The sequence below is a fragment of the Watersipora subatra genome, chromosome 4, assembly GCF_963576615.1.
Source record: "Watersipora subatra chromosome 4, tzWatSuba1.1, whole genome shotgun sequence".
Classification (NCBI taxonomy): domain Eukaryota; kingdom Metazoa; phylum Bryozoa; class Gymnolaemata; order Cheilostomatida; family Watersiporidae; genus Watersipora; species Watersipora subatra.
Window position 1 is genome coordinate 119,479 of NC_088711.1, and position 16,667 is coordinate 136,145.

General features: G+C 36.2%; 1 protein-coding gene across 1 annotated transcript; it reads left to right on the top strand.

Moving 5' to 3' along the window:
* Nucleotides 1–1,079: 1,079 nt before the first annotated feature.
* On the top strand, nt 1,080–16,551 carry LOC137395078 (ankyrin repeat domain-containing protein 54-like). The gene is made up of 6 exons (XM_068081866.1): nt 1,080–1,125; nt 5,673–5,839; nt 6,627–6,773; nt 11,401–11,472; nt 12,106–12,284; nt 16,024–16,551. Exons 2-6 carry the CDS (start codon nt 5,674–5,676, stop codon nt 16,120–16,122), a joined length of 663 nt encoding a protein of 220 aa, XP_067937967.1. The 5' UTR covers nt 1,080–1,125; nt 5,673; the 3' UTR covers nt 16,123–16,551.
* The last annotated feature ends 116 nt before the right edge of the window (nt 16,552–16,667 follow it).

Here is a 16,667-nt window from a genome sequence, read left to right on the forward strand (position 1 = left end):
AATATATGAGAATTGCCAACAGAGCAAAAACTGGAGAAGTAAAACTGTGATGGTTAAGTAACCCTAGCTACTTTTGGAAGTGAATTTTGGAAGATGAAAGTTAGTGTCTCAGTAATATGTTATCAATTGAAGGCGTGGCATTTTCGCAGTCAGGTTCAACCAGCTATGATGTCATTGTCTAAACTTTTATCATCTTAAACTCAGGATCCGAACCGTATTTGTTTAGTCCGTTTTATGCATAGAATTATTTATGCATAAATTATGGAGATAACTCTATGGTTTTATGTTCGTATAAAACAGAAAACGGCCTACCTGGAGGCGAAATCTTTTTTCCCAAACCCTCAAACCCAGATACTAACATGTTAGTGGTTTCTCGACGTTTTTTATTGCCGTCGCTCTTAGCCTGTCTTGACAAACTGTTGTTTTTGCGGAGTTGTCACCCGTCCAGCGGGCGAGCAACACAACAGCTTGTCACAAGACGTACTGCACCTGATGCATCAGCTGCACTTATAGGGAGTTGTTCTCTTCCTTCTATGCGGCTTGGTTGCGATGTTATGTCGGTCGCTCCATTGGTAATCATAACGGTTTTGCGCAAAAATTTATGTAGAAAAAAATATTACAACGTTTAACTAGCGACTGGTCTCTGCGGTAAACTTTAGTAGAACTTGGGCAACAACAGCGACTAAACATGTCTTATTTGTGCGCTCAGTCAGTTTAATTTCTATTTTCTATTTTGTATCAGTCAGTTTTGTTTGTTCTTATGGATTTTATTTTCAATTTATTTTATTCTTAAGTTTTACTAAAGTTTACAACAGAGTTGTAAACAACCAACAGTCTTTGGTTAAACGTAATCTTATTTTTTTCTACATAAATTTTTGGGCGAAATCAGTTATGATTACCAATGGAGCGACCGATATAACATCGCAACTAAGCCGCATAGACGGAAGAAAACAACTCCCTATAAGTGCAGCTGATGCATTAGGTGCAGTACGTCTTGTGACAAGCTGTTGTGTTGCTCGCCCGCTCGACGGGTGACAACTCCGCAAAAACAACAGTTTGTCAAGACAGGCTACGTCGCCCTGTGCGTATTGTTAAACATCGACACACAATAAGTTGTCTAAACATGTACGTACTTGTACCTGTCTGCAACAACCAACATGTCAACTTGGATTTGTTACCTATAACTTGCTGAGTATTAAGTGTAGTCTATTACTAACTGTTTTAGCAACTACTTACGAACACACGCGACAATTCTCAAATGAGTTTTGCATTAAATTTATTCTTTTTATGTCTCCATTTAATGACTTTCAATGTATTTGTTGCAATTTTCTGAACTTTTGCTTTGTAGTCTGTAATTATGACTCGGATTAATATTAGCGCTATTCGAATCATGTGAAGTAGTAGCATTTATTATAGTGCAAACGCATATGAACAGAAGCAAAGCCTCAAAAATTATTGATGTCCTGAAGTTAATGCATTCCGATTTATAATAATATTGACCTTATGTTTGTTTAGTTTGGCAAGCAATAGCGTATGCACGCGATAAAAAAGTAAAAGTATGGAATAACTATGTAAGTCAATGAATATGAAATCAAGTCACTCGTAGTCCAACACAATCTTATATGATATGTATGCTTATGTCATATGTACATGGCATAATTGCAGTGCGTACTTGTTTCATGAGTTTAACTTATAAATATATAAAATACAGCCATTTAAATAGTCAGTCAATTCTTTATTCTAAACAATCAACAAGAAAGAAAAAATAAAAACTGCCTCTATTTGCAGGCCTGATATTACATATTGCCACATATTGTAATATCTTGTAGTATTAAAATATTAGTTATAAATTTTAATATTACATGTAAATATTAAAATTGTAATATGTAAAATAAACATTAACGATCTTACAAAATCAAAATGGCTGAGAAGATGGAAGATGCAACTAATTAATGGGAATTGCTCACTAGGCCTAATAGCAACTCTTCCAGTCGCCTGATATTACAATATCAGATTTCTGATATTGTGGTTTCTGATTTTGTAAGATCATTAATGTTTGTTTTACTGAGTTCTTTAGAGTCAATATTATCAACTTCTACGTTTCTGGATATTATCTTCCTGATATCAGCTTTTATCAGTGAGCGGTGAGGAGAAGCGGTAATGATGTGCGGCATATCTAATTTAATCAGACACCGCATTATTTGTAGCCTTTCTCTTGTCATAAGAATATTTATCGGAGGTACCCCAATAATAACGCATAATGATTGTAAAGATGGATTTAAATGAGCTCCACGAAGGAGTTTGAGATGAGGATGCAGTGAAACTTTTTCAGTCAAGTTCTAAAGAGAACATGCATGTAGAGCCTTGGGAATAATTGCATGAGTGAGGCATTTTTTTGCTGTTTGACAGCTCATTCCTGAATACAGAAACGGCTTTAACGTGTTCATGTTTGTATGCAACGATTTAACGCTGTTGCTAATCTGTTTCTTAAATTTTAGACCCCTTTTTATCCAGATTTCAAGTACTTTTGTGGAGTCTACAATTTTAATGTTCTCGTTTTCCATGACTGGGGGTATTTAAATCCAAAGTGATTATTGAGAAAAAAATACGCGTGTAAATAAATATATTGAGTTTCACACAAAGTTTCACACAAGCAATGACAGACCATTAACAAAGTTCGTGGCAGCATGCTTTCTGGGTCCTGTTTGCAGTATTACAAGATTGACTTCCTTGAATAGCTGTCTGGTCTAAAGAACTAAAGAGATCTCTGTTCACCATGCTAGCATATACTGTTTATTCTCCAAAATCTCTGACAGCTCATATTAAGTGATTTTTAAGAAAGCCTTGTAACGGTCTTAGATGTCAACAAAGCTTTAGCTCCAATAGTTTGACTTATCCGACACTTTCTTTTGTTCAGTTTACTACGATGGGCTAGATACCAAAGCAATTACCTTTTTCGATGCATCTTACTCGTCTGGAATAACAATCTGGTCTGACAAACAACATAACATAACAACATAACTGACATAACAACTACTGCTTGACTTTTTTCTGTGATGAACACTCTTGCTTTCACTATCCAAATTCAGACTGCACTGTTCAACACTGACCAGTGGACTTTTCTCGTTACCACTGCTGTGACTATTATCACTGGTGCTACCATTACCACCACTTACCAATACTACCATCACTACTGCCTAGAGCTTGAAGATTGGGTTAAGAGGAATCTTCAATTGTGACTGCTGTTTTTATCTTTATCTCGCTCCCACGGGGAGATGCAGATGAACCAGGCATCTTCGGGCAAAACACCTGGGTCATACTTGACAACAAAAAAGTTGTTAAGCAAACCTGGGTGTTGATATTGGCTCAGACCTACTCAAACTGCCCTCACCTTTGAGACCGGACAAGTTGACTAATTGAAATCTTTCGCTGCACTCGTTTCAACTGTGTCAGATATCTCAGCATTTTTCAGCTTAGTGTCTACTGTTTGTAGATAAACTTTGAATCTATTCATGTCAACTTGTTGACTATTGTTTGTAGCTGAACTCTTCATCTATTTATGTCAATTCACTGACTACTGTTTTAGCTGAGCTCTCAGTCTATTCATGTCAACTTGGTAACTACTTTTTGTGGCTGAACTCTCAATCTATTCGTGTCAACAGTGACTGCTCTTTGTAGCTTAATTCTCATTGTATTTATGTCAACTTATTGATTACTGTTTGTAGTTGAACGCTCAGTCTATTTGTGTCCATTTAGTGACTACTGTTAGTAGCTGAGCTTTCAGTCTATTCATGTCAACTTAGCAACTACTGTTTGTAGCTCAGCCCTAAGTCTATTTGTGTCCTGTTGGAACTTCCTCTGTGTATCCTTTTTCTCATTTTCAATTCCACAAAACTTAATTTTATGACCGTCTCTGTCCAACATTCTTTCTCCAAAAACAAACTAACTACTGCTATTATATGTTGACCTAACTTCCTTCCGCCATTTCTACTAACTTGCATAACTGCTTCCACTAGCGATCTCTCTAGCAGACTAGATCTTTTGACAGTGCCCAAATGGTGTCACCTCCTCCTTCCCTTTACCGAACTCTTCATTCACCACTTCTTTTTTTTCTCAAACTACTGTCAACTGTGTTATAGTCTCATTCTTTGATTTCACTACCTCTATATGCATTAGCAGGATCAGGACAATCCATCGGCCACAACCTTTTTTCCTTATTAGGCACTTACAGGTCTTGCAACTAATTAAAGTTGAGATGACGGGCACTTGCAGGTCTAGCAGATAGTTTATGCTGATGTGGAAGTAACTCATAGGTCTAGCAGATAGTTTACGTTGATGTGGCAGGAACTTACAGGTCTAGCAGATAGTTTACGCTGATGTGGCAGGAACTTACAAGTCTGGCAGATAGTTTACGCTAATGTGGCATGAACTTACAGGTCTAGCAGATAGTTTACCCTGATGTGGCAGGAACTCACAAGTCTAGCAGATAGTTTACGCTGATGTGGCAGGAACTTACAAGTCTAGCAGATAGTTTACACTAATGTGGCAGGAACTTACAGGTCTAGCAGATAGTTTACCCTGATGTGGCAGGAACTTACAGGTCTAGCAGATAGTTTACACTGATGTGGCAGGAACTTACAGGTCTAGCAGATAGTTTACCCTGATGTGGCAGGAACTTACAGGTCTAGCAGATAGTTTACACTGATGTGGCAGGAACTTACAGGTCTAGCAGATAGTTTACGCTGATGTGGCAGGCTCTTACAAGTCTAGCTGATAGTTTACCATAAGCTACGTAGTGTAGCTCGGCACAGCATTTCCATATGACCAAAAGCTGTGTGGTGCATATTTAGGAAGCTTCGTCCAAAACGTTTCTGATTAAGGAGTAGTTAATTGATTGGCCTATCGTACCTGCACATAAAGAAGAGGAAGCGATCATCTGCCTGCATCACACCAATGGAAAATATGTTTACTGCCCATCCTGAGCTTAGTATCATTCTGCAAAAACTATTTTGTGTCTCAATTTATTTTTTGTCGCAATGGCCAGTCGTGTCAGACGTATTACAGATACGAAGGTTTCACTAATTGTAGATCATTACACTGGATGATTGTTTTTTGAGCAATAGTACTACTGGTCATATTTTTATTTTAGCAGTAATACTAATGATGTAAGCTACAATAGTATTAATAATCCATCCGACTTGGAATATATGTGCCCGCATTAGTAGCAAAAATGGTAGAAAAAGTGCCTGGGCTCAGTCTGCAACTCATTTGTAGTTTTTTTATGGCATCAGCTGATGTAAATTCTGATTAATTTGATATCTTCTTATTTTTATAGACTGTGATTTGAGAATTATGACATTTTATATGCGCCATTTTCAAATACTAAGTTGTCCCGAATATTTAATAATGTTCCAGTAAGAAATTAATGCAGTAGTGAAAAAGTTGCGCTGATATGACATGCACATACAGGTCTTGCAACTGGTTCAAGCTATGATAGCAGGCACTCATAGGTCTTGTTCTACAAAAGTATACATTGCACACATGCTCAATGACTACAAAAAGTATGTGAAAAGTTCTGGTCATCGGAGTTGAAAAATAATATTTACACTCCAAAACAGATTTGTCTCCACTTGCCTATTCTTTCTGTCACCGATCAGTATTAATTTTTTTAGCATGGGTGAAAAACTTACTGTACAATGTAATCCTGAAATACCTCCTGAGTTTCTGGATGAGTGGACACCTCTACCGGCCCCAACTTCTCAGACAGTACACCAAGGCAAAATATCCCTGTTGAGGGAGAGGAGGCATAAACGGCTCCATAGAGGCGGTGAACATAATAGTTAGTAACTAAGGTTTTTTGTTGCAATCATTATTATTATTAATCTTTAGGTGGCGAATTTAAATTTGAGTTATGTTCTTACTAAATGGCACAAAACCAAGCAGGAACTTATTTAATGATTTAAAATATGTTTGCAAGAGTTACCGCTTTTTGCCTTGCAACTATTTATCATAACTTTGCAAATTCATGCCACAAAATATTCCAATAATTCCAATTTGCACCTGAATTCTGGCAATGTCATATTTTCCTTTAAACCTTGTCAATAGCGGGTACGATGAGGACAGTTAATGCTAGATGTTGGTGCTATAGAGGATTATGGGTATCATATGAATAGTCAGTACCGTGTGAATTGTTACACTAGGAAATAAATTGAAAGGGTAACAAGTGGAAGGTATTGTTTATAATGCTGAACTGTGCCCTACAAATATGGTTGTTGTAGGTGTAAGGAGACTGATATTGGCGATCCAAAGTGTGCCCTGCAAATATGGTTGTTGTAGGTGTAAGGAGACTGATATAGGCGATCCAAAGTGTGCCCTGCAAATATGGTTGTTGTAGGTGTAAGGAGACTGATATAGGCGACCCAAAGTGTGCCCTGCAAATATGGTTGTTGTAGGTGGGAGGAGATTGATATGGGCGACCCAAAGTGTGCCCTACAAATATGGTTGTTGTAGGTGCAAGGAGACTGATATGGGTGACCCAGAGTGTGCCCTACTATTATGGTTGTTGTAGGTGTAAGGAGACTGATATAGGCGATCCAAAGTGTGCCTTACAAATATGATTGTTGTAGGTGCGAGGAGATTGATATGGGCGACCCAAAGCAACAATTCAGCCGCAGTTCTTGCTCTTATCAACTCAGGTGTCAATCCTTCAATAGCAGATGACAAAGGACGAACAGCCTTGCATGTTGCTGCAAACAAAGGCTTTTTCAATATCGGTAAGGGCCACGTCTCTATTTCTCACTCTGTATAATCAATCGGTATAATCACTCTATATAATCATTGTATACTCTCTTTGTCTCTCTCCTTCTAATTTGTCATATCTCTCTAGTTTGTCATTTATCATATTTCTTGTTTTTTTCTCTGTTGTAATCGAACGTAAACATACAAATTAAATACATTCCGATATTGGTTCCATATGGAAATTTGAAACAAATATTTTGGTAAAATAAGATGGTATGTTGTTTGATTCGTTTCAGTGTAGGTAAATATTAGAACATGCCCAAAGTGAATAAATATAGCATCAAAGCAAATACATTATATGAAACAATGTAAAAATATTATAAAAGTCCAAGTTATTTCTAATAGCTGGAATAACTAAGAAACCAGGAAAGAGGTTTTGTGTTGCTTTACCTTACCTACAGCCAGTGTTTAATGATAGACTGAGTGATAGACTGAGAGATAGACTGAGTGATAGACTGAGTGATAGACTGAGTGATAGACTGAGTGATAGAAGTAGACAATGTAACCTACAGTACTTTAACTTACACTAGATATACCTAGTTGAAACCTCTTTACATTTTAATTTTATTTTGTACATATATTTACAAAGCTGTAATATGACAGAACATTTTGGCTTCCTACATTTGAAATTACTTTGTATGTCAAGCCAAGTACAGTGCACCCTCAGGATACGATTTTAATCAGCTCCAAGGTTGGCATTATATAGCAAAAACGTTGTATAGAGGGATATAGAAACCCATAGTAATTGTATAATGCAAACATCCCTTGGTAAAACTCATCAAAATGTTATATAAGTACTGTACGTATTAAAAATAAGTAGCAAAATAGTATGTTAACCTTAGTAACTATAGTTGGCTACAGTAACTTACGTGTATTTATTGGTTATGATCTGCATTGAAATGTAACCTTGCAATATGCTATGCGCAGTACGTACCATAGAGAGTTCTTACCTTTAAGACAGACATACGTATAACATGAACTTTGAATTCACTTTAAATAAGTTTAGCTTACCAAACACACACTTAAAGCTAAGTTTTAGTATGTATTTTTAATTATTTTACTGAATTTCAACATTTTATCGCTAAAATTTTATCACCTGTTAATTTCTGGCTTCGTTCTCAATATAGTTTTAGCCGATCTCATTAAAACCTTTTTCAACATCATTCAGCAAAACAGCCCGAACGATGCTGTTCTCGTAATGAAGTGGAGTTTTGTTAGCAGGTTAAAAAAAGTTGTCTGACCACACACCTGTTTGAAGAAATTGCAACTCCAACTTTGCTACTGGTTTTGAAGGGAAAGTATTACTGTTTTAAATACGAGAATTGCTGAACTGAGAGAAATCGGTTATCATGTCTTTTTCAGGCGTTTTGAAAATGTTTTCGGCGAACAGCATTTTGGCGTCTTTGTTATTTTGACGTATGTAATAAGCACGCCGACTGCCTCTGCACTCAGACGAAAATTTTGTTTAATTCGTGTGGTGATATAAGATCCGTGAGGTGAAAAAATCATCATGGTCTACTTCGTAAGGTGAGAAAATTGTATAACGGGATAATAATAGCCTGCGTGTGCACTGTACTGTTCTTTTTTATGTTGTTTATTTAGAATTTTGTATGTGGAGTTGATAATCTTATGTCATAGTTCACTGTAGGCTTACAGTGAACGCTCCTATAACATACACATCTTTTTAAGTAAATTTCACGTAGCATGAAGAATTAATTTACAGTTTTTACTTTGTATTACATAAGAAATTCCATATAACGTTGAGTGTCAAGTCGTTTTAAGTTCTCAAATTCAATCGAAAAAACACAAGTCCCATAGTTAGCCTTAAAATTATCGTTTTTTCTCTTACCACACTTTAGAGAGAAAACAACATATAGGGTTATCTCCACTATATGCTAGTATATAATTATTGTCTCTATTATATACTAGTATATATTCTCTCTTTTATATACTAGTATATATTGTCTCAATTATATATACTAGTATATATTGTCTCTATTATATACAGGTATATATTGTCTCTATCATATATACTAGTGTATATTGTCTATATTATATATACTAGTATGTATTGTCTCTAATTATATACAGGTATATATTGTCTCTATCATATATACTAGTATATATTGTCTCTATCATATATACTTCTATATATTGTCTTTATCATATATACTAGTACCCTTGCAGTCTAGTTTGTCATGAGAGATGGTCAGGTGGGCTGATAAAGTGCAAAGAATAAGTAACTACATATTTATTCAGAAATACCTAAAGGCAGTCGATAGGTGTAGGCGTTAGAGTGTCAGTCTACCAGCTGAATGTCATGAGTTGGACTCTCGTTGAAAGCAATCTTTTTATCCTAACATCTAACTATGGCTTTGGACAAATGGACAGACAGATAGACACCACTCTTACTCTAGTACTTGCCATCTCTGCCTTACAGTTTTTTCGCCTTACAAAGTGGAATCCCAAGTTTTTCTTGCCCCTCATTACAGCATTTTCCCCATCATATGGCATCAGTAAAATTTTCTTAAAGGTTCAAGTTTGAATAGCATATCTCGGTCTTTCTTGACGACTTAGTTTGAATAAAGTTTTAATAAGGTCGACTATAAGTTATAGAAAAAGTGAAGGAAAAAGCATCAAGCAGGAAACAGACAAGTAATAAAACATTACGACAATGACAAAACTAAAGTCAAGTCTAGTAAAATATTCAAGCTTAGCTTCAAGTGTCTGTTTAGTAAGCTAAATTCGTTTAAGTTAAATTCAAAGTTTATGTTACACGTTTCCATATCCATATCCTTAACAAAAAGTTTAGTGTAACGAACATGTTGCTGTCAAGTCTCTCTCACACCACCGTTAGCCACTATGTCTGTCTCGAAGGTGAGAACTCCGTACAGTAATGGACATAGTTATTTACATTTTGTTGCAGTTCATAACCACTATATAGGTAACTATATATAGTTACTAAGGTTGCTATACTATTTTAATACTAATTTATAATATGTACAGTACGTATATAAAATGTTGAAAGTTCCACTGGGATTTGTTTTAGATTATTATTATAGGATCCTATGACCTTCCTTATGGCATTTTCGCCTTACAATCCCAACAACAGAACAAATTAATGTCGTATGGCGGGGTCCACTGTGAATATATATTTTGGGATTTCACTTGAAGACTTGATTTTAGATGTATACAATTTTTTTTTGCACCACAGACCTGGATGTCTAAAAAAATTAACTTAATAAAATTGATTCAAATTGACAGTAAAGGTGTGCGCTTAACTTAACCTAACCTACAATTACTGTAATCATGGACCCAAAACTAAGTGAAATTGATAAGAAAAAAGAGAAAGGGCTGATACAAACCATTACTATCCCAGTTACTGTACACTCATAAAATTAAAAAGTTAAATTTTTTTTTCTTTTTTGATGTGCGAAAGGGGTGAGTTTGCGAAGATCGTGGAACAGATTAGGCATTTTACATCTATGTTGCAGTTTGTATAACATACATGTAAGATCTCTATAACATAAACGTTCTTGGCATGAATAGTTTACGTTGTAAGGGCGTTTACTGTACTTATCATTCACCAGTACTTGTAAGGCCATTTACTGTACTTATCATTCATCAGTACTTGTAAGGCCATTTACTGTACTTATCATTCACCAGTACTTGTAAGGGCATTTACTGTACTTATCATTCACCAGTACTTGTAAGGCATTTACTGTACTTATCATTCATCGGTACTTGTAAGGGCATTTACTGTACTTATCATTCATCGGTACTTGTAAGGGCATTTACTGTACTTATCATTCACCAGTACTTGTAAGGGCATTTACTGTACTTATCATTCATCGGTACTTGTAAGGGCATTTACTGTACTTATCATTCACCAGTACTTGTAAGGCATTTACTGTACTTATCATTCATCGGTACTTGTAAGGGCATTTACTGTACTTATCATTCACCAGTACTTGTAAGGCATTTACTGTACTTATCATTCATCTCTTTCTTTCCATTTTTGCTGATTTGATTGTTGACACTGATTGTTGATTTTTTGGTTGATCATTATGATTTTGTCTCTATTGTTCACCATTTCTTCGTCTCACTCTCCTTGCCTCAATGTACTCTACACTTTCTTCCCTTACTTTCTTCCCTCGCGTCACTCTCAGCTCGCGTCACTCTCAGCTCGCGCCACTCTCAGCTCGCGTCACTCTCAGCTCGCGTCACTCTCAGCTCGCGTCACTCTCAGCTCGCGTCACTCTCAGCTCGCGTCACTCTCAGCTCGCGTCACTCTCAGCTCGCGTCACTCTCAGCTCGCGTCACTCTCAGCTCGCGTCACTCTCAGCTCGCGTCACTCTCAGCTCGCGTCACTCTCAGCTCGCGTCACTCTCAGCTCGCGTCACTCTCAGCTCGCGTCACTCTCAGCTCGCGCCACTCTCAGCTCGCGCCACTCTCAGCTCGCGTCACTCTCAGCTCGCGCCACTCTCAGCTCGCGCCACTCTCAGCTCGCGCCACTCTCAGCTCGCGCCACTCTCAGCTCGCGTCACTCTCAGCTCGCGTCACTCTCAGCCTTTCCTATATTTAGTCTGTGTTTTATTTCAGTTACGCTTCTTTTGGAAAAAGGCGCTAATGCAAATGTCATGGATATCAACGGAAATACTCCTTTTCAACTTGGTAAGCAAAACTTCATTCTTGAGTGTACACTGGGTTTTCTGCAATATAAATACATTGTGTTTCATTTAATAAAAATACATTGTTTTTCATTTAATTTGTTCGATAGCTAAAACATTTAGCAATGAGTACTTCAGTTAATTGCACATGAAACTCAATCAGGTGCATTATCTAAGCTTGTATAGAAAAATATATGTACCTTTTTTGTTTTTTGTGAGTTATTACATTCAACCTTTCCTCTCTGGCTTATTTCACACCATCTTTTCTTCACATAATTTTTACATTTTTTTATGACTGCTAGACTGCTCCCAATAGTTTTGAAAGATTTGTAAAAAAAATTTTCTCATTGTCTTTTATTATAATTATGTTGTTTTACTCAACAGGAAACCATTGCTTTCATTACATCATGCTTTCATGATTACTACTTCTAGCACTAGTCTTGCTGTGCTCCATCATTGCCAAAGTAATAAATAAAAAAAGCACGGTTTAATATCACTATTATTCTTCGTTTGAAACTTTAGACAACATATTTTGAACATTACTTCTGGTGTTCACATAAAACTTGGCTAAACTCTTATGTTCCCTGTTGATATATACGGAGGTCTTTTACATTATAACATTTTTGTTTTCACTAAGCTTCAGGAGACTGTCAGGAAAAAATAAAACTTGACCTCATGAGTCGAGCCCTCAACACAGGGATAGATGTGAAACCCCGAGCCCATCCAGTTTCCATTCTGAAGAACAGTGCCCACCGACTTCAGAGACTCGATAAGTCGAATCTTTCTGTTCGCGAGCTTAGTCTTGAGCATGCTGAGGTAATTCCTTTGTACTTTGAAATATAAAACTACATGTAGCACAGCGCATCAAGGTTTAAACACATGAGGTATTCCCTGTTGTTATAGAGTGACATTCTTCTGAATGAGTGCCAAGTGTAGTCAGATATTCATTGCCATAGATGATCTATTTATATAACTGTCATTATCTGTTCAGATGTCTGCCTGTCCAGTTATAGCGATTCAAATCTTGGAATGAAAAGCTTGCTACGGGCTGGATTTGAACTCACGGAGAGTTCAACTGCATGTTTCTAACCGAGCATTTAACCACGGAGCTACACTATCCTTAGAATATTCTCACTCTTATCATATTATATACCCTTTTTTTGATTGCACATGCTAAATGTCGTATTAATTGATATATTGATTAATTGATACAAATTTCTTTTCACCCAACTCTATTAAACAGGATGCTTTTTCGTTATTTTTTTGTTAGGGCGAATTTTTTTTCCGTCACAAAATCAACAAAAATTAGTCTCGAAATCACAATTGACATTCAGTGTACTGATTATTGACAAAATTGTCAATGTGCTACTTGCCGAAATCCCTGCCACAATGCATGAAAGATATGTTCAGTGATAAAAGTTATAGTGAAAATGAATACAAAAATGTATACATGCAGTTTATTAAATTATAGCCGATGTCAAATTTAAAGTTTAGTTTCGCAAAATACATACTTTCACAATCATTAAATACAAACAAAGTCGGTTTCTTTATTTACGGCTTTTACGTTATTTCTTTCAATTGAAGGTATATCTTCAATCAATTCTATTTAAAACATCTTAGTTTGTATGAATATTGCTCATTTTTAATTTAATGTCTGTTTTAAAGTGGATATAGCATATTAACATGCGCAATTTCCTTTCTCAACAGACTACATTTAATATTGAGTTCATTACAAAGTTCATTACAGTGCTCGCTTTTTGTATTAGTTTACACGTTTTTCCTTCGAATTCAACAACTTTCCGATTCATGATTTACTGTACTATCGTGTAAGATTATAAGTATCAGCTATTCCTCATTTTGTTATATTCAATAAATAATTATTACATTTATAAGGTTTTTATAATATTAGAAGTTTATAATATAAGTTCGTAAAGTTCTTTTTATTATTATTATTTCAGATTTGCTTTTTTAAACATAATTTGAGTACAATGTTTTAAGTTTAAACATAGTTAATTTTCCTATCTCTGTTATTCTCACTTAGTCGGTTTCTAATCTTCCTTTACTATTAATATTAATTTATCATCTAACCATTTTTTTCAGACATGGAATAATTGGACTTATAATTATTATACATCATGATCTCTCATAGCGCATCGAACTGCAAAAGTTGTTTTTGAGGAAGTCTGGGCACGTATTTTTCTTTTAGTAGTTCAAGCGTGCTTCAAGTACAGTAGTTTGCATCTACTAGCTTGCTTCAGCAGTTGAAGCGCTGCAAGAGTGTGTATTTTAACCATTCGCTATAAACTGGACATACGACAGACAAACAAACACTTAGATTTATATATGTACTAGCCAAATGACCGGCGTTGCAAGGGTAATAGAATAATTTCCTAATAAATTTGAGTAACTCACCTGGAAAGCTAGATTTTTACTAAACTCTTCACCAAAACAAGACTCTCGTTTTGGGCCAGCTTAATAATCGTTTGGTGTAAGGGTCGTTAGTTATTAACCCCAAGCAAGCGCTTCAAACCTGAGTATCTTGACCAATGTAATAACTTTTGCCAAATGAATCCATTGTGTTCCATGTAGCTTAATCAAAGGTTTGTGGGGTTTTTCATTGCTGGACAATTCTTCCCATATTCTAAAGCAGGACAAAATGAGGATTAAGTTAGTACAGACGCTCCCCTACTTACGAACATTCGAGTTACGAACAACGGTACATACGAACATGTCTGCGCGTATGTCCGACGCTATTAGTGACGGTATTACCGATGTATTAGCGGCGAAAAGAGGCACTACTCAGAAGCACCACCCAGCATCCACCTTCCTCTGTCCAGTTCGTTGCAATGCATAAGTGCGTGAACGTATTTCCAGTGCGCAAAGAACTTTTTTATTTTTACTCTACGTATTTTAAAGGAATTTGCCGGCCTTTGCTTGGCACAATCTAGACTAATAAAAAAAGAGAAGAGAGCGCGTGTAGTTTCATTCAGCTTTTTATTAGCGAAGGAAATTTCACTAGCCGAGGAGCGTACGGCTATCTGCTCTGCTCAACTAAGTGAGCGCGCACCTTTATATACAATAATATCAAACGTTTCGGCAAACGGTAAGAACACCGGCTAACAAGGTGAATAAATAGGACCGCTAGCGCATTGGTCTGACAACAATATAAGTGACGATAAGTGGTAGTGTTATGATGGGATATCAGATATAACAATAGCATAACGAGTGAAACAACGATATAATTAAAAGCACAACACATACAATAAATAAGAAATGCGCTGTCATGGCCCGGCGTCCACCACAGTATTCTCTCCATTTTATTTAATATTTTTTCAGTAAAAACCATTACAGGTTACCAATTACAAGCTTTAAATATACTTATATAAACTTTCAATATACTTATATAGGCCTTAAACATAAATTATAATACAAAATATAGCACTGAAGCAACTTACAAACGAATTCACCTTACGAACGATCGTTCAGAACGTAACTCGTTCGTAAGTTGGGGAGCGTCTGTATATAAATGATGGCTATTGACTAAATTCACAATGAGTAACAATGTTGTCAATGAGAATTTTAGGTTTTTAATAAAGGAGTGCAGCGTATTTCCCACACCGCTTTATATATAAAAAAGCATTTGTTTCCCTACCATGGTGGGTGGTATCGTTTACCCAGGCTTTGGTCTCCTGCTAGAGGGGAGTTTAAACACTAGCCTCAAGATTGTAGCTGTTTTCAATAGTCTCAATAGTGTGCTTTTTGCAATTGACTTGTGTTGATTGTTGTCGATATTTGGGCAAGCCACATTTGATGTGTTTGACCCAAATACCGCACCCAACGCTCCATTGACTACTGAAACCACAGTTCCTTTTATGTGAACTGAGTTGTAGCTCTAAAAATATTTGGTAAGAATGGTAGTTCTTGAAGATTATCTTCGGTTTATTACGGCAATAAATAGTAAATAGTGGCAAAGTTAGTAAATGGTCTCGGGGAGATTCACTGTTGATCATTTTGTACAAAACAATATTTGAAATGTACTTTGACTCCTAATAATTCCTGTCTAAACTGGCTTACATTGGAGAATAATTATTAGTTTATTGCTATTCCAATGCATTATCAATTCCTGCTTTAGTTTTATTCAATTTCTATAGACAAACAGTTAAATACATGTACTTATAGCATTATTATAGCATTATTAGCAAAGACATCTGCAAGATTTTGTGACTTATTCCAGTTTGGTTCTAAGTAGCACGGAAGAAAATGGAAATTCTTTTCAATTCAAAGTCAGCATAACTCGTACTGTTCTGAAAGATATTTGTCTCATGTTTGATGTCTGCGACCAATTGCTTGACATCGCTATAAAGTGATTCTTAGTAAGTCTTACGCGCATGTCCTGGTCATGATTTAACATTAAATGCCCTCAGGAGTTCTTGGTTTGCTACGCATGGTGTGAAACTACTACTTGTTCAATTTAAATGTTATGTTCAGCCGTCTTTCTTGCTTCAGTCGATGAATGATATTCATATATATTTCTTTTCTCTTATTTGTTTTATAGCATGAAAGATTGGAAAACTTAGTCTGCTCATATGCCAAAAAGCAGCAGGAGGAGAACTCCAAGGAAGCCATTACAAAGTTCAGCTCATTAAATTTGTGAAAAGTCTGTCTTATTATGGTGCTGTCCGTTTGTGCTTGGTTCACATGTTCTGATGAGGAGAACACAAAAAAGGGTCACACAAATGGAGGTAGAGAAGATTAGTATTTCATCAGCAGGCAGTAACAGAGATGTAGTTACACGGGTGGAGCCGCAAGCGTGTAGTTACTGGGATGTAGAGACACGGATAGTTGCAGAGGAGCAATCACAGGGTTGTAGTTACTGAGATGTAGTAATATGGGTGTGCTCATGAGAAGCACATAAAAGGAGACTCGTGTTGAGCGGAGAGGGACTTTTTTTAATACTGCATTGTATGTTTTTATTGCTATGTTTCATTGCTACAAAAATACATGATTTATGAAATTAAGAAGTAAGAAAATACATTTGTTTCCATAAAATAATCAAATATAACAGCACATGTATTATGGCCAACATTGATACGGCTGTGGAATTATGTGGAATAGGCTAAAAAAGCATAAAGAGCAAATGCTTGCGGGAGTGTTGAAAAGAACAACTACAAACTAATTAATATTTGGCAGTGTGAAGTC